Consider the following 10,620-nt stretch of genomic DNA (forward strand, 5'->3'; position numbering starts at 1 on the left):
AAGGATCAATTTAAGGATCAGGAATCAACTGTAAAATGCCTATATCTCGTTAAACAACAATAAATTTATTCTAAAAAATTATAAACCGGCTATCTAAAGTCCAATTCTATCAAGTTTATATTAATTCAATGTGGATAAGCAATGGAAAATATTTGAGATTCTTCAATTTGATCCTGATTTTGATCCTTAAACCTTAGTAAACATAGGGCCTGTCTCTATAATGATGGCTAACCACTTTCAGTTTCCAGCAGGTGAAAGGGCCCAAACCTCCAAAACTTTTTCCGGAATGTAAACCAGTCGAAACGATTGACTCTTATGACCATTTAACAATGAACAACAGTTAATTTTGTTTGGCCTGCTCAACTATGCCTTTTATTTAACTAATAATTTCATATAAAATTATGATAAAACAATTCAACAATCTTATTTCAAATGAAACATTATTATATCAGAAAAAGTTTATTTTCAAATTAATAAACATGAGAGCCATAAATCTGTTATGCAACAATTCTACAATTATTTTATCAATAAACTAATGTAAAAAGGGAGAGTAATCTCCTTTTTTGGAAAGTATCAGATAAGCATAGAAGAGTTGTTTCCCCTTGAAAAATAAAACCCTTACATCATACAACAATCTGGTTTTTTTTTTAAATATGCCAAACTTGAATATTATGTATTATAAGAAGGCTGAAGTATGAAGTAAATTAACCAAACATTTAATGTTGTTTACAGCTTCATGTTGATACCCTTTAAAATGTTTGAATAATGGGCAAGTTTTTTTGTACAATGAGAACAATGCCCAGCAATCACACTAGCTTCTTCAGATAAACTAAAAATCTATGTAGTAATAATAGTAGATGTATAAATAATGACTTTAACTGGATCAGTTAAAGGATCACTTAGCTCCAAAAGAAAAAAAAACATAAAATTTTAATTTCTCAAATAGATCAACTGGGGCACTCAAAACAGAAATATGTACAAAAGTTAAATAAATAATCTACTCAGAAATACATTGAAAATCATATGTTTTTGCCATTCTTTGTCCGATTTGAGTGAAAAGCATTGCAACGCTTTTCAATTTTGGGTCATTTTTCACAAAAAGATTAGCTCAAATTAACAATTAATGGTCTAAAAGTTTGCACATAAGTTGTTGGTATAGAAGTACATGCAATTGAGTAATAATCACAAAAAATTATTTTCAGTCCCGTTATATCAAAAACAAAACACATTTGAGTCCCTTTCACCAGGAAAAGATATTTGAGCCGCGCCATGACAAAACCAACATAATGGGTTTACGACCAGCATGGATCCAGACGGACAGCATGCGCATCCACACCGTGTATAATCAGGACCCATGCTGTTCGCTTACAAACCCTATAACAAGTAGAGAAACTGATAGCGAACAGCATGGATCCTGATCAGACTGCGCGGATCCATGCTTGTCGCAAACCCATTATGTTGGTTTTGTCATGATGCGGCTCATTTGTGTGGAGTTAACTGCGAAACAGTTCTAAGTACTTAAGTTTTCTTCCAAAATCAAGGCATCTACACTGAAACTAATGAATTTCTCATGTGATATTATCAAATAATATACAATAAAAGATTTAGCTTCCAAAATTGCTTTGATCTCACTTATTTTAATGCAGTTTGAGTTGTTTCTATCTAATCATTATCTACATTAATGACTTACCTTTGCATTTATCACATTCTACATCAGACATGTTTGCTGATGACACTACAATTACCTCATTTGGACACAGTATCAGTTCAATTTGTACAAAACTTCAGTCTGACCTAAATTCCATACAAAAGTGGTGCAACAGGAATTCAATGATTCCAAATGCTAATAAAACTAAAGCTATGTTTATTTCACCTTCAAATAATATCTATAATACTATCAGTAATACTAGTGATTTCCAGATCACTCTTCAAGATGAAAGCTTACAATTTTCAGAAACAGACCCACTTTTAGGTGTCCATGTTGATCATACACTGAACTGGAAAACACAAGTCAAAATGACACTGAATAAATGCAATTCATTACTATACCTTCTTTTGAGAATAAAACAATTTCTAAATGTTCATGTAAGGAAAATTTTCTTTAATGCATACATTCTTCCCCACTTAGACTATTGTTGCACTATTTGGGGAAATTGCAGTAAAGAACTCTTAAATGACCTGTATAAATTTCAAAAACGGGCAGCACGAATAATATTGGACAAAGATTTTGATGCACCCACTGATGATTTATTTTCTGAATTAAATTGGATGAAATTTTCTGAAAGAGTAAATTATAAAAAAGCTATTTTAGTGTACAAGTCCCTTAACAATCTTCTCCCTGATTATATGCAAAATCTTTTTACTTACACTGAAAATACACATTTAAGATCATATCAACAAAAACAACTTCAAATCCCAAAACCTAAACTTGAGTTCTGCAGAAAATCTTTATCATACTCAGGGTCAAAACTTTGGAATTCTCTTCCCTTAGATATCAGAAACTCCACAAATTTACAATCGTTCAAAAATAATTATCTTAAATGGTGGTTCTCTGGTGGGAATAAAACACATCAAGTTGTATTATAAAATGATAAATGTATATCTGAATTGCAATTATTATATTCTTATATAATGTTTTTTCCCTATATTTCTATTTACATGTTTCTTAACTATATTGTATTTGTAATTATGTTGTTGTTTATCATACCTTTTGTTTGTAAATGTTTATATTATGTACATTGTATATTTGATAGAGGCTCATAGGGAAGACTGGGCATGCCCAACTATGTTGCCTCTTTAAATAAATTCTTTATTATTATTATTATTATTATTATCTTGTACATTTTATACTCAATGAAAGCGAAAAGGTTCTAACTGCCATTTGCAGTTAGAACCTTTTCGCTTTTTTTAAAAAAAAAGGTTAATTTCACTTAGAACCTTTGGACAATTTTTCATTTCACCCTGTTATAAGTAAACTAACTCTAATATATTTTGACATAAGATGTATATGGGTGTTTATGTTACAAATATATAAAAAAAGTGAATTTTGTAAAAAAAGTGAGTTAGAACCTTTTCGCTTTCATCCCTCGATATACTGTTGTACTTTTACCCACAAATTTTATTGTTAAAAGTTATAACAACATTATACCATTTTCATATCATTTATACTTCATACAGTCATCTAACATTCCCTGGAACAAAATAATCACGGTGCCCTGTTTATTATGGCAGAGTTAGAAATAATGGGCCCTGCATGTGAAGGCTGTACTGGGGGAATGTTGTTTGTCCTATCCTGTGATAGTACTTCTTCGTATCCAGGAGGTGGGCCATCATACATGGGCGGGGCATCTGAAATAGAAACAAATGAAAGCTCTAATATCACAAATTACGGTCTAATTAAACCTAAACATGCTGGAATTTAAGGTAAATGGACTTTGCCACTAGTATAGAGCCAGGTGTGTCTGACTATAAGGCTTGATACTGTTGATTGCTCAAATTTTGTATTTTGTCACAGAAACCCCTTATACTTTGATTAGACTGTTCCAAATTTAAAGCAGTGCAATATAGCGTGTCAATGGCTGAGTGATTAAAATTGTTAACTTCAAACCACTTGCCCCTCACCAGTGTGGGTTCAAAGCCTGCCAAGGTTTTTGGAATTTTTCAGGTAATGAAGCGTTTTCCTGCTAGCTTACTGAGTGAAGATTTGTGGTTCTACTAGGTGTGCCTGTTTGTGCCAGAAATAATGCTCAGAGGGGCAGCTATGATCTTTCTTAACATGTAAAGCTGGATAGTTGCCACAAGACCTTTATTGTGTTGGTGCGACATAAAACCAATAAAAAAAGAAAGATATTAACTTCGTACAACTGACTAATGGGACTGTTTCACTTAAACAAGAATTTTACTCTTCAAAAAAACTTAATAGTGCCTAAGTCTTTCTTTTTGAAGTTGTTAGACAGATGCTTCTGGATTCTGTAGCAACAAATAACCTTTTTCTTATAATGACCATCTTCTCATCATTAGACAGTGATAATTGATAAATGACACACAGTGATAATGATTATTTTTTACAGTGAAAAAAATAAACAATGTAAGACTTTTTTGGCATCTGAGTAGTTAAGAAAATTAAAAAGTCATAAGAAGATGAAGACAGAGTTTTGTATAATATCTGCCCAGTCATTAACATTTTGACCTTGTAAAATGTTCAAATATTCATATCAAAAGAGCCCTCGTGATCAATAAAGATAATTTAAGAGATCAGTATTCTTTGTAGGTTCAATAAAAGTAATTCAGTAAATACTTCATTGAAGATGTAGTTACTAGGATAATAAAAATTATCTTAAAACGATGTTATTAACGCACTTTATAACTATTTTCTCATTTAAAATGCATAAAATGCTCCATTTATTTCCGTTCAATTTTATAATTTTGTAAATATTTTCCCTTTTTTATAGATATTATTAAGTCAATAATATGTTAGAGATGCATTTGACAATAGGGAGTTAAAAAATGATCCACCTTTATTCATGCATTAACATCTGCAGAAACACAAGGATACATTTAAAGCCCGAGCCCACAGGGTGAGGGATATTATATATAATAAGTTTGAGGGGTTCTGAAGATGTCAATGAACATCACTAAGTCACAATAGGTACATAAGCGCTATATTTGCATAATAATTACAGGGGCGGATACAGAACATGGTTTCCTGGGGGGGCTGACATATGGGTAGAAGATTTTGACAAAAATAATTCAACAGGCGAAAACTGTGCATGTTTGAAGATTGGGCCAATATCTTGATCTTGTTCGTGTGACAAAAAATTGTAATTGATGTGTTTTATAGCTCATCTGATGAGTGGCAATGTACTTTGCTTATATATGTGTATACTAATATTTCCGTAAATATTTAGATGATACGGAATTAAGAAAAATATATGTAATTGGGGTGGGCCTGGCAGGGGTGTCCCTGCCTGGGATGGGTGTCCCCTCCCATAGACTGTGAAAATTTTTAAATATGAGGTTGAAAATGATGTATTTCCTTGACTTTCTAGTGCTGTTTATGGTACCTTTTTGATGGTTTGACAGATTAGTGTTTGCAGGGTATTTCAAATAGAATTCCCCTGGTGTTAAGTATTAAGCATTTACAAAATAACAGCACACTAACCAATGTATGCAGACTGTTGATAAAAATAATTTCAAACACTCGATCAATTTATTAATCATCTGAGTAATAGACGATTTTGGAAAGGAAAGTGATATTAAGATATTGCCTTTCTATTGTACAAAAATAATTTCAAACACTAATATCCAATAAGAATTTTTTCCATCAATGAATCCATTTTAGATATTAAAGAGGTCAGTACAATTTAAATTTTTAAAAGCCCGGGCCTGAATCCGCCACTGAATTATATGTCTTAAAACCAGATAAGTCATGCTTTTCACATGCTAGCTTGGGTCATTTGACAAAAAACATGTTTTGAAAATGAAATTTTGGGGCCGTCTTGTATGTATGTATGTAGTTAAAGCTTAATGAGGGTCCATCCGCCCTTTCGGGCACAAAATGCAGCTTGCGCTGTCGAGTACGGACCCCGCACATGTCACCAGTCATGTCCTTGAAGAGTTAATTTTGGTGATAATTTACCTCCATGCAATTTCCACGGAGTATTAGCCAAAGATATGAATTTTGAGCCGAAAAGTAGGTCACTGTACGGCGGTCAATGAGAACCTAAATGTACAGTAACCTGTGACAATAGGAAAGGTTTTGGGGCCGTCATTGCAGTCAGCTTCTTTTATATGGTGTCCTGTATCAGGCATATTACAAAAAACATGCAGCTCACATGATTTCATCCATTGATTATTGTTTTCTTCTCTGTTAATGTATACTTTCAGGTTCAGTTTTCTAATGCTGTTAATTGCAAGTGCCGAAAGTAGTCCGCTTTTTTGAAGCGGTTACTTCCCTTTATATGTAACACTTAGGCCGATAAATTTAGGGGAGATCACTGCGTAAATATGGTCAAATGACAGGCGGATTAATTTTCAAGCAAAATAATTCCGGAATGGTCGAAGATTTCTAATATTGTTTTATTCTTTATAGATATACATGCCTATAGTAAGCACCATGATTATTTAGACAAGTGTTAAACAACAGTTAGCGTCGTTACAGACCCTAATAACTAGAATAATATGGTTTTCTTCAGACCGTTATACGTAAATTCTTCGTGACCGAGGGGTTTGCGCGCCCGCTTAGGAAGCGAGAGGTCTGGAGTTCAAATCCCAATTAAGGAAACTCATTTTTTTTTAAATTGTTTAAATCAAATAAACATTGGATCGAATATCAGTGTTGCAATTAGTCTTATAGCCAATCTACTAAAATTAAAACGCTGGAAAGCATTGGTGGCACTTATAATACAAAAACAAATTTATAATCTCACAACTTCACCTTTCTACAAATTCAGCGCCTTCTGTGCTTTGATTAATCACGGATTTATATTACAATTATTATTGTAATGTAAATCCGTGGATTAATTAAAGGATCTGTCGTGAAACTTCATGCATGCATTATATATATTAGCTAAGTAACATTATAAACCTTCTCTGAGACAGCATTACTTACTTCTAGCTTGCATTTAACTTAATTAGATATGTACTTAAATAACTAAGATTCAACTTAGACTCAACGGAAAACCATGCTTTATATTATATAATAAAAAAAATTTATCTTTCAAGCGAAATTAATAAAAAATACACTTTATATTTTATAATATTCATACTTTCATCTTCAAACTACACTTAAATTATTATTTGACAAATGTAATGTTTTTGCACGAGGCATTGTTTATGTTGCATGCTGTTTTGCCATATAGAATTACAATGCATTCTCATGATAATTTTAGGTTCGTAACAGAAAGATACATGTGCATCAGATAAAAATCCCGTCTCGCCTGGATTCAAACTTCTGACCACAAGATTACAAACAAATTAAGCTACAACCTTCTGGACAATCGAGCCACAGATCTGATTTCCTGATGCAGACGTTGCTCTTATAGTTATGTAACAAACTGATATTCAGTAACTCTTTTTATCACAAAATGCCTTGAACCTAGTTTATCGTTTTATTTAAAGTAATAGTTAAAATCTTAAATTGCCTCTGTTATATTATTCTTTAATCATCCTCTATTATTTTTGCAACAAACCGGGCCCAGTCGAACTCACGTAACACCCCTTTTAGAGTTAAAAGGCCAACGCTCAAAGAAGGGGTTTGTTACAGTTATAAGTTATAACAGAAGGTTTGCACTCAGTTGTAAAATTATTAATAGAAAAAATAAGATAATTTTACCTGGTCTGGGTCTTTCTACATCATCATATAATGGTAAATCAGGGAAAGAGCGTATTCTATTGGAGCGCATGGATACAGTATGTCGTAGACGAGTGGTATGTGTTTTCTTGTTGTTACAATATACGCACATAAGTATCACGATGATGATTATAATTATTACAAAAATAGCGGCCACCACTATCCCTACAACTACACCCCATGTCCAGAATGGTGCGCTGAAAAAAATAGGCAGGAAATATATGTTTCAGTTAAATTAAAAAACACTTTCTAATTAATGAAATCAGCTCCTAATTAATGTTACACATAAGGCAAGAAATAACTGAAGTAGATCTCAACTAAAGTAAGATTGTAACTTGATTTACTGTTGCTGTTGTTGTTTTATTTTGTGTTTTTTATTTGCTTAATATTCATCTCAATCAAAAGTCATTGATAAAATCTTTAAGTACATAATTAAAAGTTCTTACATTTACATTTACACAATTAAAAGGGTAGGGCAAGAAGAACAAGTGCAAGGTACAAAGATTTGGTGCTGGTCACAAATATTTAATGTTGAGACCAAGATCAAGATATCAAGATTTATAACAATATTCAAATCAAGGTTCCAATGTTTGGTGCATGATACCAAGATTCTGTGCAGGTTACCAACATTACAAGTATGTAAATTTCAGTTAAGGCTACCAAGATTTTTGTTGCAGTGTATTAAAAGTTTTTTACAGCAGAATATCAAGAGTTATCAGCAAAATACGATATTTAGTGAAGAATACCAAAGTTTATTTAGTGAAGGGTACCAAATTAATTTAGTGAAAGGTACCAAAACTTATTTAGTGAAGGGTACCATTTATTTAGTGATGGGTACCAAAAACACATTTAGTGAAAGGTACCAAAATTTATTTAGTGAAAGGTACCAAAACTTATTTAGTGAAGGGTACCAAAATTTATTTAGTGAAAGGTACCAAAACTTATTTAGTGAAGGGTACCAAAATTTATTTAGTGATAGGTTCCAAAATTTATTTAGTGAAGGGTATCAATATTTATGTAGTGAAAGGTATCAAAATTTATTCAGTGAAGAGCTCCAAAATTTATTTTAGTGAAAGGTACCAAAATTTATTTATTGATGTACCAAAAATAATTTTAGTGAAAGGTACCAAAATGAAGTACCAATATTTATTTAGTGAAGGGTACCAAAATTTATTTAGTGAAGGGTTACACAATTTATTTAGTGAAGGGAACCAATTTTTTTTAAAGAATGTACCCAAATTAAGTGCCAGGTGAGATCCCAAAAAAATAAAAGTAAAAATAATGAGTGCAGGATATCAAGTTTAGAGAATGACAGGGTACATAGATGAGCTGTGAAAGTGCAGTGGATAAAACCATTATTTGAACATAAAGATATTATTACTCGCAGCAGACGGTGTTGTTGTTGTCATCTTTACAACAGCCATGGTCACAGGACTTACTAACTGGACTCGCATTATTGGAATCACAAGTCTCACACTTCACACTGTAGCCTGTAAAATAAAAAAAGATTAAAAACCTTTAAAGAGATATATCTTTATTAGTATTACCTTTTAAAAGAATTACATTCTTCACTGCTTTGGTTTTGAATTTGCTCTCTAGTGCCTCTAGGTAAGGTCCTAAAGTGGAAGGGCAGTTAGAAACTTCAAAAGGGGCTTTTATGCTTGAAAGAGGCACACCTAGTTCCTTGAAAAAAAGGCATTTAAGACTTTAAATAAGGCACTTTCTTCAAAGTGGGAAGTTCAAATACCTGAAGTAATGACACTGACTGCCTGTAGGAATGGTGCCTAGTGCTTTTAGGATTAGTGGCTGGAGTAGCCTCACAGAGTGCCTGCATAGTGGCTTCAGTCCAAGTGTCTGCAACAGTGACACTAGTCCAAGTACCTGCAAGAGTGGTACCAATGCTAGTACCTGCAAGAGTGGTACCAGTCTTAGTGCCTTTGGGATTGGCACAGGTCCTAATATTCCATTTACAGTTATTGATAATTTGCAATATTTTAGATAACAATTTATTTATTACAAATATTATAAGTTCAATCTACCAATATAAGTTCAAGTAAAATGATGATAAATTAATAAATTTAATAAACATTTTACCTCAGGGTTTTGTTTTTAAGTCTCAATGATACATGTATTTCAACTTTTATCAAGGCTGGAAGCCTCGGGTAGCCCTGTCTGTGCATTATTTAAGTTATTGAAAGCCTCAGGTGACCCTGTCTGTGCATAATTTAAGTTAATGAGAGCCTCAGTGGGTCCAGTCTGAGCATTATTTGTTATTTGCAGGCAATTCAGAAGAACCAGGTGATTAGAGAACTTCGTCACATCAATTAAAAAAAGGAATTAAATATCCTTCCAGGGTTCAAATCTACAGTAATGAGAAGCAAGCTTTAATTAAGTGCTAATTAAATTAAGGGACTACTTGATGTCACCACTGTGCCATCTAAACCCATGAATTGTGGTGTTTTTCGTACATGAAGTTTACCCTCTGGATCTCTGCGAATTTACCAGAGTACAGTTCAGCCACAGCATTGTTCTCCAAGAAGTCTGTCAAGCAGTTTACCAGTACTAGTTGCCATCACTTCATATACATTTCAGAGCAGAGGTACAGTGTGGATGAACCAAGAAAGGATTTCATGATCGGCCACAACGAAAGTGACCGGCACCATTCGAAAATCAAACCTAGGTGCAAGCCTTGTCCAAAGTCCAATGCTCTAACAGTTGAGCTAGCCAGATACTCAGCCCATGAATTTTATAGACAACTGAGTTAAATTATAGACAATTTAGTTAACTAGTCTGTAAATTATCCTAAAATTTAACAATACTACATCTAACATGTCCTAGCACAATTTATACTTCTTTTAAAAATGTTTATGAAATATAGTTCATACTTACAAACAAAACAAATCCAAATTAATGTGCAAAAAGTAACCATTCCTCAATCTATGTGATCATTTTTGATGTATATGTTTTATTAAAGATACGTGTACACTCTAATTCATCTTTAGCAATATTCCAAAGAAAACATTGTGTCCGTAATGCTATTATATATTATGCGTATAACAAAAACATATACGTCACATTAGAAAGTTACATTTAAATGAATTCTTACATGGAAGAGTGGTTCTTTTATCTAATTCATTAACTGTTTTCTTTTGTTTAAAGTTAAAAAGACAAATGACTTTTTTGGTGCACTTTTTTTATTTGATTAATAAATCAATACCAAATATGACATATTTAACAATGGATATTGGCACAATTAATTCGATTTTAAT

At 32.6% G+C, this 10,620-nt stretch overlaps 1 protein-coding gene across 1 annotated transcript; it reads right to left on the minus strand.

Annotated features, from left to right (window-relative positions):
• Positions 1 to 2,985: 2,985 nt before the first annotated feature.
• Positions 2,986 to 10,398, minus strand: LOC132738459 (uncharacterized). Its single transcript, XM_060725962.1, has 4 exons — positions 10,241 to 10,398; positions 8,733 to 8,841; positions 7,334 to 7,548; positions 2,986 to 3,348 (listed from the first exon to the last, which is right to left on the minus strand). Exons 1-4 carry the CDS (start codon positions 10,278 to 10,280, stop codon positions 3,206 to 3,208), a joined length of 507 nt encoding a protein of 168 aa, XP_060581945.1. The 5' UTR covers positions 10,281 to 10,398; the 3' UTR covers positions 2,986 to 3,205.
• Positions 10,399 to 10,620: the final 222 nt, after the last annotated feature.

The sequence above is a fragment of the Ruditapes philippinarum genome, unplaced genomic scaffold (genome assembly GCF_026571515.1).
Source record: "Ruditapes philippinarum isolate M1 unplaced genomic scaffold, ASM2657151v2 ctg7622_1_1_1_1, whole genome shotgun sequence".
NCBI classification, from domain to species: domain Eukaryota; kingdom Metazoa; phylum Mollusca; class Bivalvia; order Venerida; family Veneridae; genus Ruditapes; species Ruditapes philippinarum.

Excerpts from the sequence above, each read along its gene's own strand:
- LOC132738459 (XM_060725962.1), bottom strand. The coding sequence starts at position 10,280 with ATGGTTACTTTTTGCACATTAATTTGGATTTGTTTTGTTT. Across the intron at positions 7,549-8,732 it reads AACAACACCGTCTGCTGCGA|CGCACCATTCTGGACATGGG; the intron begins GTAATAATATCT and ends TATTTTTTTCAG. Across the intron at positions 3,349-7,333 it reads TGTAGAAAGACCCAGACCAG|ATGCCCCGCCCATGTATGAT; the intron begins GTAAAATTATCT and ends TTTCTATTTCAG.